This window comes from Triticum urartu, chromosome 5, assembly GCF_003073215.2.
Source record: "Triticum urartu cultivar G1812 chromosome 5, Tu2.1, whole genome shotgun sequence".
Classification (NCBI taxonomy): Eukaryota; Viridiplantae; Streptophyta; class Magnoliopsida; order Poales; family Poaceae; genus Triticum; species Triticum urartu.
Window position 1 is genome coordinate 449717700 of NC_053026.1, and position 25741 is coordinate 449743440.

Consider the following 25741-nt stretch of genomic DNA (forward strand, 5'->3'; position numbering starts at 1 on the left):
TGGTTTTGGGGCGATTGGAGTACTTTGTAGGAACCAAGGAGGAATTTACCTGGGCGCTTCTGCCATTGTTGTTATATTCATGTCGGATCCAACATCACTTGAGGCAGTCAGAGAAGAAGTGATTCTAGCAGATGATATTTATATCCAGAGAATTCATGTGGCATCGAATTGTAAGGTAGTGGTGGACAACATTCAGAAGCGAAAGCTGGCGAGTTATGATGCGATAGTTCAAGAGATTATAAACCATTCTGTTTCTCTTACTTTCTGTAAAATCGTTCCTGAATGTAGGAGTTTAAATTTTAAAGCTCATAATTTACCGAAGCATGCACTTACCTTGAAAGGTGACCGTCATGTTTAGTTAGGTCACCAAGAAATCTTCCTTCCGTCCATTTAAACCTTGTGACGAATTAATAAAGCTCCGTGAAGTTATCTAAAAAAAAAGACTTGCATTCTCTACCCACCGAATAAAAAAAAACACCTTCCACAAAAAAAAAATTTAGAAAAAAAGATTACCATGGTATTTGCATCTGGACGATGCATGCGATTATTTTATTAATTATTCGTAAATAATTTGTAAAATAGTACTTCCTCCGTTTCTAAATATAAGTTTTTTAAAGATTTCACTACAAACTACATACGAAGCAAAAAGAGTGAATCTACACTATAAAATGCATCTACATATATCCGTATGTGGTTCATAGTGATATCTCTCCAAAGACTTATATTTAGGAACGGAGGGAGTGCATCTTAAGCCACGCCTTAGCAACTCCTATTCACTCCTCCCGCAGATGAATCCGAATATTCCTCTCATGGTTCGGATGCCTACGCTCTTTCCCCTTGCTGTAGCTGTCCTAGATCCCTTCCCTCCCCATCGGTCCATCTCCATCGCTCTCCCCTTCTACCTCGCCGGCCAGCCTTCTCCTTGGATCTCGTCGCGGCACGGCAACGGCAACGTCAACGACAATGGTGGTCTCGTACACGCAGGAGCACGTGTACCTCCACCCCTGGCACCGGGTCACCGCGGCGGCGTGGCGCAAGTTCACCGACCCGGCGGCGCTCCCCCACATCCTGGACGTGCAGACGCTGTCCCGGGACGTCGACCCGCGCGCCGGCCGCCTCCACGCCGTGCGCGCCATCGCGGGCCGGCCCCCGCCGCTCCCGCTCCTCCTCCGCGGCCTCGCGGCCACCGCCGGCGCCGGCGACGTGGTGCTCTGCGTGGAGCGCACGTCCGTGGACGCGGCCGCGCGCGCCATGCGGGTGGTCTCCCGCAACGCCACCTTCCGGCGGCTGGTGGACGTGGAGGAGCGGTGCAGCTACGCGCCCCACCCGGAGCGGCCGGACGAGTGGACGGTGTTCACGCAGGAGACGAGCATCCGGTGCGCGCCGCTGGCGGCCGTGTCGGCCACGGTGGCCGGGATGGTGGAGCGGCGGTGCGCGGAGAGCTTCGCGCAGAACGCCGCCAGGGGGAAGGAGGCCGTCGAGAGGATCTGCGACGGCCTCGCGCTCGCGGAGCACGTGCCAGGGCCCTCCCCGGCCGACGGAGAAGAACGGTAGTGGTAACAGAGCATGCTCGCTCTCTGTTACTGATGTGTAAATACTGGCTGCCAGGCAATAAGAAGTGAAATTCTGCAAATTCGCAACGTCCATTGATGAAATTGCTGGACCTGTCATGTTCTTGGCAGCTTCCACCGTGATGTTGAGTTCGGATTCGGTGGCAAGAGCTGCGCCAAGCAGCAGCAGGGGTCAAATCGTCGTCACAGGTGTTCTTTCCGAGAGGATAAAAACTTCAGTGCTCACAAGGTAGCAGTGGCCGTGAGTTTGCGATGACTGGGAGGAGAAACTAGAGGTTTCTTGTAGTGCGCCGCGTATTGCCCCGGCGCCCGTGGTAAGTGGCCGGCTGCGACTGTGAACAGCCGCGGCGACGACCAGATGGCACCACACCACACACGCGCTGGGAGAAGATTCAGGATCGCCGCGTCACGCGTCTACTCCAGTAAAGCTGTCCGAAAGACCTGAGCGAGAGGGCATCCTGTCCGAAAGAGAGCAGCAGCTGCGGCCAGTGCGCTGTTGGATTACTACCACTGAATGATGAATGTAGGCGAGCCGTAAGACGATTCTACACTTACTTTACAAGATATTTCTGCCTTTGGGGACACATACATATGTATGTTCGGTCCCAGCCAGCCAGCCATATGATCCCTCGCATCAAGATATCGCTAGTGGCATGCACGACCCGGTGTTGGTGACGTGTCGCACGATTAACAATCCAGATGCACACATCAGGGGACCGGCCGGACGTTCTCCGGTCCTCATGCACTCCAAGCTAAGCTAGGATATTATTCGTCGACGGAAAACGGCCTGCGGGAGAATCCACCTCCTTGACGTGTCGGCCGTTCGAGCCGCACACGTCTCGGCTTCCTTGTACACATGCGCCAGCCTCTCAAACGATATGTTGTATACGTGGCACCCGGCACCTCATCACCATTAAACTAAACTAAGCTAGAATCACGGCAAAGCAAGTGACGCAACGAGCCAATCGACCACGTACTCGAGAGAAACACCGGTTCGAGTTAAACTAAGCCAGAACCGCACTCGCAAATCCAATGATGCAACGAACCAATCAAGGAAGAAATTGAGACATCGGTTTTTAGTTGGGTGGCGACCGGTCGGGAGGCGGTGCGGACCGGTCAAGAACGCTGTCGGCAGCGCCGTCACGGGCACGGCCGCCTCCCAACCTCTGGAATTAGATTAGCTAGGCAGGCATCAGCCGTGGGATTAGCCGGCCCGGCCTGCCGCGGAAATGAGATGATACGACCTTGCGTTCGCCCGGCTGCCGTCTGCGGGCCGGCCGGGAGAATCTACTTCTTGCTTATCCAGTTCGCTGCTGTTGGCCTGTCTGCTCCTGATTGGCCGCCGCGCCCTACCGACCGAAGGAATTCAGCACCAGAAGACTAAGCTAATGGGGCCGTGTTTTCTGTTTACGAAAAGATTAGTACTGCCAGCTAGTAGCCGGGATGCGTGGGGAAAATGGCCCGGGCGTGCGGTTGGGACTATGCACGAGTTTGCCGTGTCGACACTCAAATTGGTTCGTAATTTTGTATTATCGCCTAGCCATAGATATTTTCTATTAGCAGGAGGATAAACGAATGGGCGAGAGCTGAGGGGAGGAGCGGCCGTGCTAATCCGGACAGCTCAGAGGCGGACAGGGACGGGGCGCCGAGCCAGCTTCCCTTAATTTTATCCCGACCCCGGCCGCAACGTGCGGGCTATGGTATGGTATGGTGGTACGTATGGACGAAGCCGCGACGACGCCTTCCAAGTCCCAACTCCCGTGCCCCGACAAGCCGACGCGCCCGATGGTTTGGTTTGGCCCGGTGGTTTCGTCCCGTATTCCCAGCCATCTCCTCGCTCGCTTTCGGCCGCCATACTAGTCAGCTTCGGGCGGCGGCTAGTTGCTCCCCCACACGGCGCGGCCGTGCGGGTCCAACCAGCACGCGACACCGAACACACGGCCCGTCCGCGCACCCGAAGCGCCAGCCCCCAACCCCCGAGCTGACCATCCTACCCCTCCTCCGCCCCGCACCCACGCAAGGTCACGACCCTCTGGATCCAGCCCAGTTGACCCTTCTTCCCTTCTCTTTCCTCCCGTGGAGGGAGCGCCCAAACGGGCGTGCCTTTACCGGCCCGCGGCACAGCCGTCGCTTTTTCGACGGAAACGGAGGGCAGCGTCGGCCATTTACGCGAGCCCCCGGGTGACGCAGGGCCAAAACCGGAAATCCCAAGGCAAACACGCGGAGGGGGAGACGGCAGCTGGGCAGGTCGTTATCGCCTCCTGCAGGGAGCGCGTCCCCGTCCCTCTCCCGCCCGAGCCCCCGATAAAAAGGGCCCCGATCTCCCCTCCATTCCACACCCACGCCCACCCAATTCCCCTCTCCTCTCCTCGCATCGGCCTCCCGGACGCCGCCGACGACGCCCGGACCTCCCGGCCGGCAGCAAACCAACCAGCCACCGCGTGCGTGTTTGACATACCATGGCGCAGCGCGATCACAAGAAGGAGGAGCCCACGGAGCTGCGGGCGCCGGAGATCACGCTCTGCGCCAACAGCTGCGGCTTCCCCGGCAACCCGGCCACGCACAACCTCTGCCAGAACTGCTTCTTGGCCGGACCGGACTCCACGTCGCCGTCTTCCTCCTCCTCCTCCTCCTCCTCTTCTCTACCGGGCGTGTCCGTGTCGACCCCCGTCGTCGACAGGCCGAGGCCGGCGCCGGTGGAGGTCGAGCTCGCCGTTGACCTTGCTCCGGCGACGGAGGCGAAGCCGGCGAGGACGTCGGTGAACCGGTGCTCCAGCTGCCGGAAGCGCGTGGGGCTGACGGGGTTCCGGTGCCGGTGCGGCGACATGTTCTGCGGCGAGCACCGGTACTCGGACCGGCACGGGTGCAGCTACGATTACAAGGCCGCCGCCCGGGACGCCATCGCCCGGGACAACCCCGTGGTGCGCGCCGCCAAGATCGTCAGGTTCTGAAACCAAGGGAAAAGGATCCAGAATTCCAGCCGAGGCAAAGGAAAAGAATCATCTCATCTCAACGAAACCCAAGCCGTGGGCCGCCGTGCGCTAGTATTATGCTGTTGTTCTCATCTCCGGAGTGTTTCCCTTTTTAATAAAAAAAATCTTTATTTATTGGGAAAAAAATGGGACGTAAGGATGTGGATGGAAAGGAAAGGAAAGAATAGCGTGTGTGATGATGTAATATCAACGGGTGGTTGAGGCGGAGGAGCAAGGAATGAAATGGATTGGATGTGTATGTGTATGTGTACGTGTATGTGTACGTCTATGCTCCACATTATTTAATCTAGTAGCCAATCATTGAAGGAATCAAAATGAGTAGCAGCGGCCTGATTGCCGGGCATTTGGGCCCATATTAGCATATTTAAGTGAGATATTTAAATCGGAACAGGTGCTACTCCGTCTTCGCTTTCGCGTTTGTTTGGCCAGGTCCATCGTCCACACGCACCACTCCATTGATTAGCAAACAACACATTTTTATCGCTTGGTGACGATGATTCCCCCAGACAAAATACGCAGGGCGTAAAGCAGGGGCTGGAACGCCGGGTGCGAATTTTAGTGGGTGGGAATCGATGGATCGCGGCGTGGTTGGGCCGTGGTGTTGTGGCACGGGTGGGTTGCTGTCGCCACATGGCTCGACCCGGGAGGAGGATACGCATGCGATGGCAACTCTCTCTCTTCTTTTTCCTCCTCCCTGCTGCCCTGCTCGTGATGGGCCGGTCGTCGTCTTTTCCGATTGCTGACTCGTCCTTGATTTAATCTTCGCCCTGTCTGCTGATGGTAGGCGAATTGTGCTTGCTCATGTAAAGACGTGTCCTTGTTCTCGTGAATATTTTTTTTTTTGTTGTGAAACTCCCGTGCGTGTCACTGTACTGGCAAGTGGCAACTGGAGCCTAGCTTGATGTTCACTGCACTGTGTTGACAAAGACAAACACGTCAAAAAAATCCTGACGAGGTGAGTAATACATGGTGCGCAAGTCGGGCCCCTGTTTAAATAATTTGGGCTCTTTGTCTCTGAAACTCTTGGAGGAACAGGGCCCGTTGACTTTTGGCAAAAGAAGAAGAAGACGACGACGAACAGTCGAGGCTCAAGCTTGAGGAACCATTTGGCAAGAGGATCATCGTTGACAAAGCAGGGACAAGTCCTGGACAAAAGAAAGACAAAGCAGGCACAAGACGGATTCTTAATAGTGATGAATACCGTGAATTGCACTCCCGGGTTTGACGTCGATGACGTCATGGCAAAGGCAATTTTCCACTCCAAACAGTAGAACTGGACACCCCCAAAACACGTCGTTTCGCTAGGTTGCTGTCAGGTGCGAGTCAAACCGGACGCTACTCTGTCCGTGGAAGCTGGTCCAATACTGTAGCCGTCACGAGCCACTCTGGTCCAATACTGTTTCTAAAGCCACGCGGGGCACCACTTGATACAAGCCCAACTCCTATTCGGCGCTCGTAGCACCAGTTATAGCGCTTCTCATACGTGGCGCGCACCCGGCCAAAATCGACAAACTTTCTTCAAATTCGCTAACTTTCTTTTCAAAATCGATTCACTTTTTTTGAACTCCGTGAATTTGTCTCGAATTCGTCAACTTTTTCGAGTTCATGGACTTTTTTCAAATCCGCCAACTTTTTCTGATCCATTGAACTCTTTTGAGTTCGTGGACGTTTTTCAAATCCGCTTCACGAACATTTTCGAGTTAGAGATGCATGTTTAGTGGGAATCTTTATTTTTTATTTTTTGATGAGGCCCACTAGTGGAAGCTTGTATTGGGGAGAAAAAAAATCAATGTGATGCCTCAAACTACTTTTTGTCATGGGGCATCTGTATCGATATAAGGCGTTGGGGAGGAGGTCTCTCTTACAAGTTATCCCTCTCACCGTTCTTCAAACGCTATAAATCGCTAGCGTTGAATATTTTTCAAACATATATTGAATATTTTCTCAATCACGTTAAACATTTTGTAGATACACATTGAATATTTTTCAAACGTGTGTTGAACATTTTTTAAATGAACGGTGAACAGTTTATAAATACTCTACACTATGAAAAAGTAATTATGCATGGTGAACATTTTTATATGTCATTTCTAAATGCTTGCTTGAACCAATGTTACATTTCATAAAAAATTAAATATTTTATGAACTATTTCATAAAGCATGAACATTTTTTTAGAAATAATTAACATTTTTAAATGTATGGTGATTTTCTTTAAATGTCATGAACAATTTACAAACAACAAACATTTATTTGATTATTTAGTAAAAAAATCACAAAAAGTTCTGAATTACACAGAAGCTGCAATGTGAAAAACTAACAAATGGGACAAAATATGACAAAGAAAAAACAAGATTGCAGCTCAACAAAGCAAATCAACATGCAAGCAACAAGCGCGTTTGTATGTTCGTGTGACTCACAGACCGACCCAATAGACAAGGCAAGTGACAATCATGCAGGCGATAATGGCGCTAACTGCAAGCGACATATGGACTTGCCCTCATCAGACCCCTGAGACGATGCGCGGCCAACGCCTTTGCCTCTATACACAATGGTCCAGGAACGAGTTACATCCGGTTAGTAAAAAAAAAGTTACATCCACTTACAGCCCAAAATCGTGCTCCATCAAGTTGTGCTCAAATCCTGCAATTGCCCCCCCAGCCCCCACACATGCGCTCATGGGTAAGTGTTTTTGTGTCAACGAAAGTGTGAAAACTATATCTTGCTTAGAGCGATATGGTAGCAGCTCTCCTGTCAGGCGTAGCCGGAGCGCGCCAGCCCATTAGTCCAGGATTTGCTCAATGTAGGTTCCCTCTTTTTTTCCTTTTTCTTCGGTTCTTTCAGTATTTTCATTGGTTTTCACCAGTCTTCCTCTTTTCTTTGTTATAACTTTTATTTTCTTTGTTTTTCACCAGTTTTCTATTTTCCTCAGTTTGGCTTGTTTTATTTGTTTTTTCTTCATTTTTCTTTGTTTTCTCTCTGTGTTCACTGTTTATTTTGCTTCTTATTCGGTTTTATTTGTTTCTTTCTTCGTTTTCTTTGTTTCTCTTTCTTTTCACCTATTTTATTTAGTTCTTTGTGTGTTTTTCCTTCATCCTTTTTATCTGTTTTTATGGTTTTTCTTTGGTTTAGAACCTTTTTGCTTGACTTTTTTATTTTCTTTGTTGTTATTAGCATTGTTGAGAAAATCGTTAACTGCTAGCTGCTTGGTTGACTAGCAAGTAGTGATTAATAGGCTAATCGGTAAGTTAATCCAACGATTTATGATTTTCTCGGCTACTCGATGACCCTATGTGTAGGGATTAATCGACAAGTTAATTGGCTAATCGGACGAATTCCTGTATAGGGGTATTTTTTTATCGTTTCTCCTCGGTTTACTATATCCATGTGACACATTAGTTTTTATACAAGTTAAACATTTTTTAAATGAATAACCAACACGTTTTGAAACAAATGTTTTTGATGTCTAACTTTTTTGCATACACCAAGAACATTTTTATACATATTTCACATTTTTTAATTCATGATTAGCATTTTTATACAATGATTAACATTTCTTTCGTATACATGTTTAATGCCTCCTTTTTTCATAAACACTGTACATTTTACATAGACATCTTAAACATTTAGTTGATATACCTTAAAAAAATTCCATATGCAAGATTAGCACTTTTTTTTAATAATTCCACATACATATTTTGGAACATGTGAATATTTTTAAAATGTTACAAACATTTTTATATGCCATCAACATTTTTTAATTAAGCTAAGAATTGTGCTACATCGAGTTAGCATTATTTTTAAAAAGTGATTATTTTAACTTTTAATATTTTTTTTATGTCCAAAAATAAGAATAAAATAATAATAATAAAAGAACAAAGGAAAAGCAGGAGAAAAGAAGAACTTAGCTGGAACCTACATGGGCCGGCGCGTTCGTGAAGCCCTGACAGGGGAGGTCGCTCGAACTCGCGTTGGGCGAGGTATAGGCGCGCCCGAACAAAAGACGCAGCTTCAATTCCATAATCAAATAAAAAAATCTTTAAAACACGCTGCAGCAAATTCAGAATGCTAATTAAGTTTTTCTTTTCTGTGCCAACACAACTTAGGTGTTTTGGGGGATGGACTTGACCCCGGCTTTATATTGAGCACAAAAACTACTTTTAAGATTCCCCGCCGATGATTGTTTTTCTTGCTTAGCCTTGCACATTCATCGCTGAAATTAATCACGTGTAAACGTGTTGCGGCTTGTGGAAGTGGGGTGGTTACGGTGCCGGTGCTCTGATGCATCAAGCTCTGGACAGCATAAGCTGCCACTGCTTAATTTTGAGCCACTACACCAAAAACGATCCATATATAATGCTCTATGGGGAATATCATATGCTAGGTGTGACTGCAGAAAGCATATGACCAAACATGACACGATTGATGAGTGCTTCTGATCTCTCCTAGTTTCTCATGGCGCCAAAGGTCAAGAACCTACTACTAATACTGATTTGGACTTCTCTAATCATCAGCTCATCACACACAAATTAAGTAGACGAAAAAGCCTTCCTTCTTGTCCTGTCTCTGTCCCCCATTACATGGCCAGGTACCGCGAATCATCGTCAGGTCAGGGCCATCCCCATGGTTAACGCCATAAACCAGCACTATTATTTGCTCAGAAGTCAGAACACAACAGTGCATGTAATGGCCGACAGAGTTGGCCACACCTACGTAAAAATAATAAGGAGAAAATCTTTGCAGTTTCAATACTCTTATCTACCCGAGCCCTTTGCGTAGTGTGGGCTAACATGTTCCTCAGCTTTGCGACTTGAGCATTCCACTCGCGAATTGTTAAAGACTACTAGACGGATCATCTGTTGTGCTCGAGCACGAATCAGCAGGATGATTGCAATGGATCGAGCTAGCCAAGCTAATAATGGCGAGGCGGGTGCACGGCTCCCATGCATGACCACTGATTTAGCATAGCATCGCAGGAAGCGACGTGATCCCGCGTCCTGCTCCTGCAGCCTGATGCGTGACACGCCATGCTTAGCCACGTTCCCTAATCATGTCTCTCAGTGAGTAATCATTGGTTCTTCAGACACGGACAGATTAAGCAGGTTTCCATCGAGTAATGGCAGCCACCAACCGGGGTCGTGCTACTAAGCCTTGACCACGCCGGGACCTGAATACAGATTAAACGGCGATCGCCTTGGCTCTCGATGGGTTGGAGCTTTTTGGTTGTTGGTTGAAGCGTCACGGCGCAACCTGCAATCTGTAGTTCTGTACTACAGGTCAGGTTACGTGCCCTGGAATTCAGGCAGCAGCAGGGGCTCCACGAGGAATTATACAGCAACCTGAAGACAAGACAGAATTGAGAGACACGTAACGATCGGATCGGGCCAAAAGCAAACCAAGGCTGCTTTAATAAAAAAAAATCAAAAGGGGAAGAAATGTACGTGCTGTAATTCTCTGTAGCACCAGCTGCGCTGTAATACGTACATACGTACAGGCTCGCTGGCAATGCCTGAGGACTCCGTTGTCTCTGTCGGGGAGCCGACGATCATCAGAAGAGCTCGTTCAGCTCGGGTCTGGACCTCAGGGGCTGTGTTTGGAAGCCTCCTGTTCCCCGCTGATAAGATGAACAGTGGCCATGTTTCTCAGACAGATTCACAGCACTGACGGACGGACACTGTTACGTAACGTACTGAGCCCGAACGATGTGGCCGGCGGGCAGCCCGCTGGCTCGGGACGCTGGTAGGTGAAAAACGATCAGATGCAATCTTGGGGCGTGGTTCAATGATCTAGGGCCCGTTTCTGCTCTGCCAGAGATCTTACCGGCGAACTGTGGCTTCGCTGCCACAAGTAGCAATTCCGCTTATGCAGTAGCAGGAGGCGGCATGAGTCACACGCGCACAGTACCTGAATTGCTTCTAGCAGCAGCACATGTATGCATCATCCTGGTAAATGTAAATTCAGATGATCGACATGCATGCCTTGTCCGTAATAGATGTACTACACGGCTTGCTTGCAATTTTAAAAATTCGAGTGAAAGCATGGGCCCTCGTCTCAACTCGATCGAGCTGGACTGAACAATGGACAAATCCAGTAGACTGGAGTAAGCTGCAATCCTCAAGTACTAACAACAGTAGTGTCAGCGTTAGGAGGTGAGCATGATCATCAGGTTTTTTTTTGGCTTTGATTATGATTAAACCACCGCCAGCTTAATTCGAGGGTCGTGCAAGTGTGGGCTCCCGGTCAATGGTCTTGGCGAAAACGTAATTCCGATCGAGGACTACTTCATCATCATCACGCATTCACGCAGCTTTGGCGGGTACGTCGACAGCGGTTAGGGCAGTGGCGGAGCCAGCAAATTGCCAAATCCTGGGCACGTCGTAAGCTAAAATTTACTTTTGTCTATTAGACACAATAAGTATCATATATTTGGATAAATGTCATGTGCAATATACACACTAATGTTTTAGATCATAGAAGTAAATAAAAATAGGAATATAATACCAAATAACTCTCCAAACACTAGTCACATAACCTAACCTTTCGACGCATCGACGACAATAGTACAATATCCAACGTTCATCATTGTGCACACAAGAGAATCTACAAGATAAACACATTAATAATTTATATAATTTTCATTGAAATTAAACACATTAGATAAAATGGAGCGTACCAGTAATATGCTAATTGGACTTGGGCAATTGCCCTTTTCGATACTTCATGACTTGAAACCGTTTAATAATAGCATCATCATCAAGTCCTTTAAAAATCTCCCGCTCGGTGTAGCAAATCATCAAGTCATTAAACCACATATCATTCATCTTTGCTGCGCAATTTAGATTTGATAATCTTCATTGCCGAGAAAGCTCTTTCGACCGATGCCGTTGAGACTGGCAATAACAAAGCCAACTCTATGATTCTTTACACCAGTGGGAAAACCAAATGTTTCTCAGTTTCAACCATCATTGTAGCTAAACTTTCAATATCTTTACAAGAAGAAAAGGCCTCATGCCTTCGTGCATGAAGAATGTAAGTCTGAAGTTTGTCTCTTATAATTGTTGGCAGTCTGCTACTGGATGCCTCTTGAACAGGTTGAGTGTTCACTGTTGCTGCTCGTGTCACTAGTGTCGACGGTGAAGACCCAACGTCTGATCGGGCCGGAGTTGAATTCCCACTGGTGGTACCGGACGATTCGCCGCCTTGGCGCCCCCGCTTACGCTTCCGATCTTGACCGTCGCCCACCGGAGTCAGAGCCGAGGCCTGGCCGCGCAGCATCTCTCTTCTAATCTTGTCGTCCGGCGTTGATCTGGCTGCCGGCGGCAGTCTCTACCTCACGCCCTCGCCGCCTCGGAGGCGCAGATGCGCAGCAGATGTTAGGTCGCGACTAGGTCTCACGTTCGTGCGTACGCAGACGAATAGGCGACTTGTTGATGGATCGATCGATTTAGATTCTTCTTCAGTACGTGGATTGATCGAGCAAACAAGTCCTATTGGCTGTTGTGGTCCATCTAATTGTTTAGCTGATATGAGTAAGGCCCAAACTGCAGAAAACTCCCGGACTGGCCCAGTTAGAAAAGTTTATATATTTTCCATCGTTTTTTCATGTTTTGGGGAGTTTTTTAGGCATGCGATGGCTAGGAAAGATCACTATAGTTTAGAAAACCGACGAGGTCGAGCCCGGGCACGTGCCCAGGCTGCCCGTACGGTAAATCCGCCACTGGGTTAGGGTTCATCCAGTACTACTACCACTATAGTAGTACGTTGCACGGACGTGTACGTACGATAACGCGAAGGCATCACGAGCCGCATCCCAAGCAAAATTTCACCGAGACGCGACGTACGACACGTCCTATCGCGGCCATCATCTTTTGTCACATGCCAATCGCGGCCATCGATTGGGATTAGCCCGTGCGGCATCCGAATCTACTCGTGGATGCTCCGTTGCATCACCTGATTGATGCCTTGTAGCAGTAAATTATTTTCTACTCCCTCCGTTCCATAATGTAATGTGTTTGTGTTTTCTGAGATTCAATTTTGACCCTATATTTGAGCAACAAGACTGACTGTGGTGGGAGCAAAAATTCATATTTTCGATATTAATTCGGTGATATAATTTTTGCTTCCGTCATAATCAATTTTGTTGGTTAAATTTATGGTCAAACTTAAATCTCGAAAAGTACGGACATACTAGTATATTATAAAATGGAGGGAGTATCCATTTGAATGTCTGTCAAGTCTGTGAAACAATGTCCTCTGATTCAAAATCATTTGAATGATCTTGAGCTCCACGCCCTTCTTCGAACAATTCGTCTGCATCAACTGTTTTGCCTAGTACCATGCACACGTATTAGAAGTAAGTGGACGAACGCGCCAAAATCCTGCCTCGGTGCATCCGGACTGTTGCTGTAATCCAAGTGAGGACTGGCCATGCAACTTTGCCGCCTATAAATAATTCAGCTTCTGTCGATCATGTTTATAAGTTTTGTTATCCACGGTGCTCAATGCCACAAGAATTTCTCAGATTAGACCCAATTACTAGATACTAGCTCTAGCTTGGCACGAACTAGTACAAGTAACTTTCTCGGAGATAGAGTAGTTGGCGAGGACACAAGGACACCCCTACAGAGTCACGATCAGTTGGAAGGTGAGACGGCGGTGACTGTTTGAAAATGGAATAAATGCCTTCTCGTCTAGCCCTTGTTTCGATGATGCGTCTAGCATTATCGGTGGATGTGTGAAGGTATTGCTCTGACGGATCTGTCTTTGATGGATTTACTCGGAGTCATTCGTCTTCGTTCGTGTGTCTTTAAGTTAGATCCGTTTGATCTACACTCCTCATCTGTGGCGGTTATTGTTCTGGTGTGTTAGTTCTATGACGCTTCAGCACGATAAATTTCTGACTGTCTACTACAATAAGGTTTGTCCGGCTCCGGTGAGGAAAGGGCCATGACAGCGGCGCCTTCAGCTCATTTCAGTGATTGTAGTCGTCGCTAGATGGTCTATAAATCTGAATGTAATTATTACTATTTTAATGTTTGTTGTACTATCATAATGAAAGCCGAATAGATTGAAAGTTTTTTTCAAGAAAAACTGACTGACTGACGATGAAAAACGCCAGAGCCACGCCGGAGACACCAACGAAACTATGTCAAAATGGCATGGCCGCTCTGTTTAAATTTGCAGGGGAAGCGAGACGGACAAATTAAAGTTATTTACCCAAAACCACTATACTTGGGGCTAGGGTAACGACTTGGTACCACAATTGAATCAGGACACAAAAAACCACCGGTTCTGTGCCTAATGTGTAATGCGGAGCACTGATGCTCAAATTTGATCGTGGAAACAGCGGAACCGACAGGTGGGGTCCGTCCGTCGGGACGACGTGGCATGTCAATTTGGACAATTCGTTGAGGTGGGCGTAGGTCCCATCTGTCATACTCACACACCTCCTTCTTCCTCATCTCTATCTTTCTCTCTCTTTCCAATCAGCCACACAGAAGACGCCGCCGGTGGCCACACCCAGGCCGGACCCATGCTGCCTCCACCGCATGGTCGGCCACCACGGCCATCCCCGTCGGTAGCCGGCGCCTGACGAGCCGCTCTTCCCCGAACATCAACCTCCTCCTCTCGTCCAGGGCTTTGGTGATGCGTGCCTCGCCCCGAGCAGCACCACTCGAGCCGCTTGCTTGCCGGCCGCGGCCCGCTCCGGATGTGGCGCCCGCGACCCCGCCACCTCGAATCTGGCGCCCAGGAGCCTGCTGTCGTCTGCAACGGCCGCCGGCGTCCGCACCCCACGGCGTCATCTCCTCCCCGATCTGCGGTCGTCGTCGGCCATCAGTCTCGTGGCCAGAGACCACCCCAAGCCCCAGCACCTTGTCTGGGAGCTCTGGAATGCCTCCTCGAGCAATCCTATCGGAGTACTTGGACCCGGACGTCCAGAATCGGCGGCGCTGCGGTCGTCTTCTCCACCTCCGACCACACACCACCGCGCCTTGATATGCCGCTCCGATGAACCTCCGCGCCTCGCATCTAGTCCCTAGGCTTCGACACGTCCTCCTAATGCCTCCGCCGCCAGCTTCGACAAGCTATGGGTCACCAAGCCGTCTTCCCCGCCTCACCATGCTCTGTCGGCCGCTGCCGCTGACGAGGATGTTGCTCCAGTGCTACCTCGCCGCGTCCAAGCACGCATACGTGCTCAAGGTGAGCCCCCCCCTCGCATTCCCCTTGCCACGGCGTGCCGCGATGTGTTCAGTGACCACAGGATGAACGCACGGAAGGTGCTCGACGGAATGCCCATAGATAGAATGTTGTGAAGAAGATGACCCTCTAGTCATTGACAGGTGGGACCCACGTCTCATTTGCCACATCACTCGGTCAAAGTTTTTTGTCGTCGCCATGTCAGCCCGACCAGTGGGGCCAACTTGTCAGTTTCACTGTTTTCGTGAGCTTATCAGACAATCAGTGCTTGGTGTTACGCATTAGGCACATAACCGGTAGTTTTTTGTGCCCTGGTTCAAATGTGGTACTAAGTTGTTACCCTAGCCACAAGTGTGATGGTTTTGGGTAAATAAGTCGACAAACTACGCCGGCCCCTCCCCACCTTTATATGAGCACGTCCTCGCGAGCCCATTCCCAGCCGGACACTCACGACTCACGAGCCACAGCGCCACGCAAGGCTTTGGCGCGCGATCATGCAGCCCGCGGTCGGCACGGGCGGGGTGGACATAGACCTCGGCGCGGCGCGGGCGGCGCGGGTGCTGGGGCGCGGCGCCATGGGCACGGTGTTCCTGGTCGCCGCCGGCGCCGAGGCCGAGGCCGGGTACGCGCTCAAGGTCTTCGACAAGCGCTCCCACGCGTCGGCGCCGCCCGGGCGCGCCGAGGACGCCGCGCGCCGCGCGCGGTGGGAGGTGTCCGTGCTGTCCCGGCTCGCGCACCCGCACCTGCCGTCGCTGCTGGGCCGCGCCGAGACGCCCGACCTGCTCGCCTGGGCCATGCCCTACTGCGCGGGCGGCGACCTCAACGAGCTCCGACGCGCGCAGCCCGACCGCGTCTTCTCCCCCGCCGCCGTCAGGTTCTACGCCGCCGAGGTCGTGTCCGCGCTCGCCGACCTCCACGCCGCTGGGATCGCGTACCGCGACCTCAAGCCCGAGAACGTGCTCCTCCGCGCCGACGGCCACGTCACCCTCACCGACTTTGACCTCGCCCGGCTGCTCCCGCCCAAGTCCCCTTCCGCCTCCACGTGCACCTCCGCCTCGTCGCCGTGCTCGTCGGCTACGCCGTCGCCCACGGCGCCGAAGCCCCAGGGGCGACAGTACCGCCACCTGCGCCGGATCTTCGCGAGAAGCGAGTCCTCCGTGGCCGCGTCGTCCGGGCAGGAGCCCCACAACCTGGCGTGGTACCTTAACAGAAGCGACGGCGGCGTCGACAAGCTCAAGAAGGCCAAGTCAGCCAGGGCGTCGACGCCGTTGGGCCGCGGCAAGAACCACGCGAGCTTCCGCTCGGCCGCGAGCGGCGGCGGCGCGTGCGAGAGGTCCTTCTCGTTCGTGGGCACGGAGGAGTACGTGGCGCCGGAGGTGGTTAGGGGCGACGGCCACGAGTTCTCCGTCGACTGGTGGGCGCTCGGGGTGCTCGTGTACGAGATGGCGTTCGGGAGGACGCCGTTCCGCGGCCGGAACCGGAAGGAGACGTTCCGGAACGTGCTGCTCCGGGAGCCGGAGTTCTCGGCCGACGTCGGGCGGCGGTGGCCGGACCTCACCGACCTCATCGCGCGCCTGCTGGATAAGGACCCCGCGAGAAGGCTGGGCTTCTCCGGCGGCGCCGACGAGGTGAGGGCGCACCCGTTCTTCGCCGGGGTGGCGTGGGACCTGCTCGGGGAGGTGTCCCGGCCGCCGTACATCCCTCCGCCGGCCGATGACATTGTGATGTGCGAGGGGTTCGGCGTGGTAGATTACTTCCAGAAGCTTCACCAGCCTCCACCGCAGCCGGATGGATCGCCAGAGTCCTTGCCAGAGTTCTGACGCTCGATCGTTATTTTCACCTGCTATGTCAGTTTTACCGTTTTGCTCCTTAGAGAATCACTATATCTTGTGACTAGGGTTTACTTGTATTGTGCTGGTCGTATGTGTAAATATACGACACTAAGATTATGCTAGAGTAAGTTTTGCTTCGCCAAAAAAAGAGAGACGAACTTTCTTCTTTCAGAAAATATCGATAACATTTTAGAGCACAAAAGTTATTTCTTCTTTTTTAATACTCCTTTCATTCATTTTTATAATACGTTTTGAAGCTGACATTGAGTTGTTTTGCGCTCTGTGTGAATTGTCTAAACGTCTTATAAAAGGGAAAAAAGGGGAGTAGTTTTTTGTTCTTGGCGAAAAGGCCGAAAGCCAAATGTAGATAAAACCAGCCCTTACAAGATTTTTCTTACACGCGAGTCGTTGAAGTTTTTGCAACGCCTTCCCTCTGCATACATCAACAACACACTGTGAGCAATACAGTTGTCGCCTCTATACCTCCGTTTAAGTGGAGCAATCTTGTTGAAGCCCAGAAGTTTGAAGAAACAACGTAAAGGAAGTCGTCGATGTACACACCATAAGACGTCAATCATGATCTGGCATATCACCACCCCGGAGAAGCTAAGACTGGGAAGAGCCAGAAAATAATCCAACTCTTGCCAGGTCGAGTAGGGAGATACGAACCTTGCAAGTTCCCCGAGGGAGACTCATCTGTCTGAGCTTCATCGGACAAGTATGCAGATCAAAATCCTACGACTACTATGTCAAAATTTATTTAGCGAAATCTAGGTGTATATCAAGAGACATGCCACCCAAATTAGTGTCATGGTTATAATTTTTTATGCATTCATTTTAATGTGACATTTCCTCAGTAAATGACTCATTTAACAAATTTTCATTTAGATTAACCCATTTGGCAAGTGTTTTACCAGTTTCTACTCCATTAACCGTAGTTTTGTTCGCTTTTACCCCATTTAGCAATCTATTATCGTCCTGTTAGTTAGGTACATGTGGCATGCTACGCCACAATTTTCCTCCCGTCATTTTTCCCATGTCCGACTTGGTCGAATGGCTTTGGTAGACATGTTTTTTGTCTAACGGTTGTCATGTGTATTTTTTTTCGGGAAAACTTGCGATTTATTTATCATTAATTTTGACAGTACAACGGACATCAGAATAATAAAAATTACATCCAGATCCGTAGACTATATAGCGTGTGAACTTACGCACTGATTAGATATAACTCCGTCAACGTTTTGTCTAAAAATGACCCGCAAGAGGAGTTATATCTGCAACCTAAAATATTTTAGGAGGGGTAAAAACTGACAACACTTTCGCTAAATGGGGTAATTCAGTTGAAGCTCAGTTAAACGGGGTAATTCGAGTAAAAGTATATTGAAGTACCACTATTGACCAGCACGGCCAACTGTCCAGGGAGTACTACGCGCCTAGTATTCCACATCGCTGGATCAAGAATTAACCGAGTCCCGTACCAATGCTTGACCATGTGTACGTATGGCAATTCATATCGCTGGCCTGACCTGCACATTCGGGGTTAAAAGCCTGCTTGCGGACGGTCGTAGAACTCCACATGTCACACTTCTCCATGACTTCGCTTCGAGTTACTTCAATCCAGTTACATGTTCAGTAAAAAAAATAAAGCAGTTCATGCCATGGACATGCATATACGTCAGGAGTCTACGGTCTACAGCTTCGAGTCTTCCAGTTTCACATCTGCAGACTGCAGTCCATTCGTTAGATCTTCAGCGATTTGCGTTAACTAGAATCAGGACGACTGGCAATCTGGCATGGCTCCCGATTATTTGGGAGAGTTTATTAATTCTGCAACAGTTGCAAAGGCTGACAAGTGTGCCCGTCCGATACGTTTGGCATGCTTGTTGGAGGCACTTGGCGCTACTGTTTCCAGTTGATCTCTTCCTCTTGCGGTTGCAGGCAGGTCACTAATAACGAGGGCACTGTTAACTAATTCCTTAAAACTGTCGCTTAGCGACTGACGGCTGACCGGTAATTAAACAAAGAAGTGCAGAATAACGTGAGCGCACTCGACAGTGGCAGCCGGCTACCTCGCTAGCGGCATTAGCCACGCAGTTAACTAGTTACGGGCGATCTAATCGGAGACGCTGGGTGGGATATAAACTAATTAAACGGCGCCGGTCACTTTTAGCCGCGTAATTTACAAGTGCGATCGGGAGGGTTTTGATGGGGAATGTTCGAGCGTTAGGGGACACTGCTGGAGCTTTACTTTAGTTAGTGTGCGCAAGTTTTGGGGGTAGATATACACGGGCCACTGTGCAGGAGTTGGCTTCTGCAACCTGTTCTTTGGGCTAAGCAACCGGCTCAAGACTTGGCTACAGGTGAAGCAAAAGCATTGATATTTTTTCAGTATCAATGTGCGTGTTTGATATTGCATATGCTTCTGGTTGATTATTGCCCCTACTTGATGTCGTCACGCTTATACAACTTAGGCAACGTTTTCAACGTGGCTTTGCTCATTGCTGGGGACAGTGGCGGTGCCAGAAACCATATCATGTGTAGTCAATTGGGTGTTGTGAAGTCAGATGTATGAACATGTATGAATTTCTATGATTTTTTTGCATGGTTTTTGCTTGTCATATGATGTAGTATTTGACAAAAATATGTGTAGTCAATTGACTACACAGGCAAAGTGTGGCTTCGCCACTGACTGGGGAGATTAAGAAAGTACGACTTTTCCCCGTGAAGGGCTCATTCGGCTTACATTATTTTCAAATCAAAGCAATGGAAATGATGAAGGTTTGAGATGCCTTATCCATTCAAATCTTAGGATTTTTTTTATGAGGTGCCACCTAATGCTAAGAATTATTAGAAATTAGGCAAGTATGGACACAATCCTAAGGAAAATAATACCTCCATTCTTGTGAAACGAATACCATACATAAAAAAAATCCCCATGGTTAAAATCCCATAGTAACCCTTCAAAAAACATGTAAACCAAATGAGACTTCCCTCTTCATGCATCCAATTGGATTGGGGGGGGGGGGGGGGGGGGGGGGGGGGGGGGGTGGAGTGGAGCGAGGAACGATGTATGGCCAGGAGGGTTGATTTGAGCCCAACCATCCTAAGATGACGGTGAAGGGGTCTTGACGGTGTTGACGAAAATGATGACCATCCTCTAAGCACGGTATTCATACGGATAATGAGAGTCGGATTGGTGGAAGGTCTTTTTTATGGTATGGCACACAAATTCTAGGGCACAACCCCAATTTATTTCAAAAGAAAAAGGGCCGCCATATAGATGATAAAGGAGATTTCACACGAAAAAAAAGGGGAATAAAATTGTGCCAGATATAACAAAAGATATAAGAAAATGATACTTTTTTCTTTCTAAACTTGGGTGCACCGTACCCCTATCCTTATATCCTTCACTCCATTAAGATCCGTACTAGCCAACTAAATTTACTATATAGGAGTTTCTGTTTTATGTTTCTCTCAAATGAAACACCATATAGACTTCAACCTTTGCAAATCAACAAAACATTAGAACTAGAACATGAAAAAAAGGTTCAAACTAGCTCAAGGGGAGCAGCCTTGGTTGAAGGCTCAGATTGAGAGCACGAGTTTCAAAGGAGACAACCGTGCATACACTAGGGTGAGTGGAATGTGAAAAAAAGGCTGGAAGCCTTGAAGCCGGAGTAACTGATCCATGCCAAAGGTCTAAGCAGGATGTGGAGCCACTATTCACGATTTTGACACCTGTAGCCTCATGGATCGACATAAGGCTGACCAATATATCTTTCCAAACAACATGATCAACCATGGTGGCACCTTGATTTGACTTTGTTGTCTTCGTCGACTGTGGAGGACGGATCAAGAGCAGGAGTAGAGGAAAGGGACAATGGAAAGGAGAAGATATGGTGAGCAGGTGCGGGGAGGGGACAACAATGTTGGCGATGAGAAGAGATATTAAAAGGTGTTCGAGGAAAGGTATAGTGCTTGAAGACTACAACTTGAAAGTTTTAGTCGCTCTTCACCATTAAGTGCAATTGCACAGATAAGAAATACAATTACACCAAGAACACTGCAACTAAAAAGGGGCAACCACATAACAGATGTAGACAAAAATACAGAAAAGGTAAAAGTACGATTGCACAAAAAGTTATAATTGTACGAGTAAGTGCAACTAAAAAAACAATTGCAATAAAAACGATTGAATTTCATAGAAGTGACTGAAATTACACCAATATATAAAATAGTGACTAAAACTACTAATTTTTTGTCACAAATACAAAACCATTTTCTTAAAATAGCAGAAAATTCATAGTAGTGACTAAAACACCATTGCATAAAGAGTGGCTAAAGCAACGAAAAAATTAGACACATGTGCTGTGCTGGCTAGGTAGTAAGCATGGCCAGGGACAAGGGTACGTACAAGCCACTAGGGAGCACCACCGATCATGCACGCACGTCGCGAGGCAGAGAGATGGCCACGGCCGGGCGCGCAAAACCTACTTTTCTCTCCCAGCCCGGCAAGGGAAGTTGCACCAGTAGAAGGTGTGGCCAAGAACGAACACGACCACATGCATGCAATGCATTGGTAGTTGGTCAACGGCGACAGGGAAAGATGCATGGTATCCATCGCCCTAACTCGCAACGGCCCCGAGCCCGAGTGAATGCGTACATATGCTCGACCCAGGAGGCCAGGAGACCAGGCATCGGTCGTTTTCGTCCCAATAGTAATAGTAATAGTGTGCACGATGAGTTGTTTCATCTCGTCGTGGATCCATCCACGGGTCTTTTTTTTTTTTTTAGGATCATCCATCCACGGGTCAAGTGGTGCATGCATGCATGCTTTTAGTTGTTTGGCAACGCGGCATGCTGCATGCAATTATTTGACTAGACTTGTCTAAAGCTCTGCTGCGTGCGCTTCTTCCGCTCTTCGGGAAAGGAAACCGCACCGGCTAGCTAGCCATCAGCATGTAGTAGGACATCAGGAGTACGATCTAGGAGTAGCTAGCTGCTTTGCCTAGCCGGGGCATGCCACAGATTGCCACACGTGTGCTCAGCACTTGGCACTTTGGCAAGTACGTGTAGGAGTAGGACGCCCCACCTAGCTACTTTGGTTCAGCGGGAGCACTATGCCTATGCGACTCGGGATTTTGTCTCCAACCATCGATCGGCTGGCTTGCAGCGCGGCCCGTATGGTTGCATTGCATGAGAGCTTGCAGGTAGCTTACGCTAAACTCAAGGAGGGAACGAGGGATCATATCATGAGTAGTACTGTAGCTTATGCTGTGCTACAGACGATTATGTGAGTCGGAGATGTGCTTGTATACTCTGCTACAGATGAGCGCGCGCAACGCAAAGCAGCAGAGATAAAACAATTGCTAGCTAGTACTGTGTCTGTGTGGGAAGAACTGAAGAAGCTTCGACAGTGACAGTGACTAGCTTTGCATTGCGCCGTTTGCACGGAACGCATGCACGTTAAGCAATACTGGACTACACCGCAGCTGTCCGTCTGTGCGGCGCATGTGGCTTCTCGGAGAAACACGCCACGTCGTAGCGCGCGTAGGCCCTGCTTGAGCTTGACGTGCTGTTTTGCTCACGACGAGATTGGCCCAAGCCACGACCGATCGCCCTCCGGCGACCACGACGTGCGCCGCTGCGCGCGCTAGCAACAGTTCGTCCCCGTGGTTAGGCGAGAACGAGCTTTAGGGGCTGTTTGATTTCTAGTCATATTTTGCCACACTTTACCACGTCTCATTTTAGATAAGTTTGACCAAATTAGATGAGTGTTTGGTTCTAGCCACATTTAAGGCAAGAATTTTTAATGAGAAGTGAACCCCACGTATCATAGACATAAAAAATGTGGCAAGATTCTCGTAGATAAGTCAAAGTGTGACTAACAATTTAAGCAACTCAAGTTAGACAAGTGTAATGTGACAATATATGGCAAACATAGTCACAATCCAAACGGCCCCTTAGTTTCCACCTAACTAGCTAACTGCGATTCCTATTTGGCGCGCGTCTTCTGGATAGCCACACAGCGCCTACCCTCCCAATGGGCTACCTCTTCCCTGAACCTTTTTTTTCTTTCTTTTTTTTCGCCTGGTTTTTATTTCCTTTTCTTTTATGCTCTTTTCTTCCTTCTTTCCTTTTTTTGTTTTAAAATTTCAAGAACATTTTTCTGAAACTTTGTGAACAGTCTTTCAATCCACATACACTTTTTACAATTCATGAACAATACTCGATTTAATGAATATTTGTTTCTCATGTTATTGAACATTGCTTGAACTCATGATTTTTTTTTCTGAATTCACGTATATTTTTTAAAACCCATGATCATTCTTTTCATCAAATTCAAAAATCTTCATATTTTTTTAAATGATCATTAGATCCAAATAATGTTCATCAAATTCAAAATTTCTTCACCAAATTCAACATATGTTCATCCAATTCAATTAATATTCATTTAATTTTTTATCAAATTAAAGTAATTGTTCACGAATTATAAAATATGGTTATCACATTTAAAAATGTTCATCCAATCCGAAAATTGTTCCTGAAATTCAAAATTTGCTCATTAAATTCGGAAAAATTTCATCAAATTCAAATTTTTTCATAAGTTGTTCACTAAAATACCTTTTTCCATTTTATGAAATAATGAATGTTTTTTGAATTTTTTGAATATAATTTAACCTCACAATTTGTTTTTAATTCGTGAGCTTTTTGAGATTCAAAACCTTCTTTTTAAAATCCAGAACTTTTTTAACAAAGCAAAAGAATAGAAAAGAAAATTAAACAAAAACAGGGGAGCTCCGGCCCCACCTCGATCGACCAAAGTTCGCACCTGGGAGCGAGGCGTGTGCATTTTGTCGCTGCACGAAATGGGAGCTCCCCTAATTAATGGGTGCACCTATACCTCGATCAACGCGAGTTTCACGTTAACCTCGCCTAAAGCAAGTGCCATACTGGGCAAGCCACTGCCTCAATTTTTTTTACTTCCATTTATACCTCCCAATATTCTAAATTTACATATTACAAAATACACTTTACGTAGTACATTTTAGAAAAAAAATATTAATCATGCATTTGAACAACAATAAATGTGTATAGAAGCTAACCAACACGTGGTTGGATGGTTGTTAGGAGGACAGTGGTATACTCAAGCCCACCAGGGTTCAAGTCTTGGTGCTCGCATTTATCCTGGGTTTATTTCAGAATTTCCTGCGATGCGCTTTCAGTGGTAGAAGACGTTTCTGTCGACAACGAGATGCCTACGGTGATTTCGTAAATCTCAAGATAATGTGTCGGCTCAGTCTTACGAAGGTGCTCGTAGGGGTAGGGTATGCGTGTGTGCGTCCATATGGGTCCGTACTGTGTTCAGAAAAAAAATGTGTACAGAAAAAACATTACCAATATATACAAAAAATGTACAATCTGTATGGGAAATAGTAGAAATAAATAGAAAATAAGTTTTAGAAAATGTTAATCATTTATTTGTAATACGTTAAACAAGCATAAAAAATGTTACTCATGTATAAAAAATATGTATAATGTGTAAAGAAAAGTAGACATACAAAAATATATGTTTTTAAAAACAATTACTCATCTACTTAAAAATGTTTAACATGTATTAAAAATTGAACATAAAAAATACCAAAAATCTTTAATATTCCAGGTTTATACCAAAAATGTAGACTGTGTAGTGATTAAAGTGAATATAAATAATATTTTTAAAGGTTGATTGTGTATAAAAAAATGTCAATCATATATTTCAAATTGAAAAATGTGTAAAAAAAAGTTCCAGATGTATACGAAAATATACAATGTGTATCAAAGCATAAGTCTACAAACACAAATATTTGAAAAAATTATTTATCATCTATTTTAAAAATGTTAGACATGTATTTAAAATGTTTGATTTCTAGTCATATTTTGCCACACTTTACCACGTCTCATTTTAGATAAGTTTGACCAAGTTAGATGAGTGTTTGGTTCTAGCCACATTTAAGGCAAGAATTTTTTTATGAGAAGTGAACCCCACGTATTATATTATAGACATAAAAAGTGTGGCAAGATTCTCTTAGGCAAGTCAAAGTGTGACTAACAATTTGAGCAACTCAAGTTAGACAAGTGTGGCAAAAATAACGTGACAATATATGACAAACATAGTCACAATCGAAACAACCCCTTAGTTTCCGCCTAACTAGCTAACTGCGATTCCTATTTGGCGCGTGTTTACTGGATAGCCACCCAGCGCCTACCCTCCCAAGTGTGGCAAAGTGTGACTAACAATTTGAGCAACTCAAGTTAGACAAGTGTGGGAAAAATAATGTGACAATATATGGCAAACATAGTCAGTGGCGGAGCTTGAAAGAAAAAGTTGGGCGTGTCGGACTAAAGGAGAGCACACTTTTTTTTTTCAAATTATGAATCATAAGGATACGTTCACAAGATTGAGCTAGAAGATACGTACGTTCAGGCTGTTGTTGTTCCAATTCAAACAAGGGCACTACATGGTCTTCCACTCTTTCTCTACTTTATGTCATCTCTTTTTCTTTTAAAGACCAAATCAATTCTTCTTTGAGTCTGATTTTCCTTGCCTATGACTACCTATATTGCAATTTGCATAAGATCAAATCATCAGGCTATTATCACCACTTCACTATCAAGATTGATCGCTGGATGTATTAGACTGAACAAAATCTCCAAATTAAAGAATCAGGCAATTGCTTATCAGATTGCCTATGTACTGATGTGTCTGTGTGTGATGCGGCAGGGGGCAGGGGGCTAAGCCATGGGTGCTCGCTCAGGTCATGCGTTGGCCTTGCAGATTTGGAGCTGGAGGAGATCAGGAAAACAACGGCAGGAAGAACTGAAGAAGCTTCGACAGTGACAGTGACTAGCTTTGCATTGCGCCGTTTGCACGGAACGCTTGCACATCAAGCAATACTGGACTACACCGCAGCTGTCTGTCTGTGCGGCGCATGTGGCTTCTCGGAGAAACACGCTACGTCGTAGTGCGCGTAGGTCCTGGTTGAGCTTGACGTGCTGTTTTGCATACGAGGAGATTGGCCCAAGCTACGACCGAACCCTCCGGCGACCACGACGCGCGCTAGCAACATTTCGTCCCCGTGGTTAGGCGAGAATGAGCTTTAGTTCCCG

General features: G+C 47.5%; 3 protein-coding genes across 3 annotated transcripts; all 3 read left to right on the top strand.

Annotated features, from left to right (window-relative positions):
• Positions 1 to 502: 502 nt before the first annotated feature.
• LOC125509693 (PRELI domain containing protein 3A-like) lies at positions 503 to 1633 on the top strand. The gene has a single exon (XM_048674717.1). It carries the CDS (start codon positions 964 to 966, stop codon positions 1552 to 1554), a length of 591 nt encoding a protein of 196 aa, XP_048530674.1. The 5' UTR covers positions 503 to 963; the 3' UTR covers positions 1555 to 1633.
• A 2261-nt stretch (positions 1634 to 3894) lies between these two features.
• LOC125509694 (zinc finger A20 and AN1 domain-containing stress-associated protein 1-like) lies at positions 3895 to 4808 on the top strand. Its single transcript, XM_048674718.1, has one exon. It carries the CDS (start codon positions 4031 to 4033, stop codon positions 4520 to 4522), a length of 492 nt encoding a protein of 163 aa, XP_048530675.1. The 5' UTR covers positions 3895 to 4030; the 3' UTR covers positions 4523 to 4808.
• A 10396-nt stretch (positions 4809 to 15204) lies between these two features.
• LOC125556214 (serine/threonine-protein kinase UCN-like) lies at positions 15205 to 16805 on the top strand. The gene has a single exon (XM_048718994.1). The coding sequence runs from the start codon at positions 15254 to 15256 to the stop codon at positions 16577 to 16579; it is 1326 nt and encodes a 441-aa protein (XP_048574951.1). The 5' UTR covers positions 15205 to 15253; the 3' UTR covers positions 16580 to 16805.
• The last annotated feature ends 8936 nt before the right edge of the window (positions 16806 to 25741 follow it).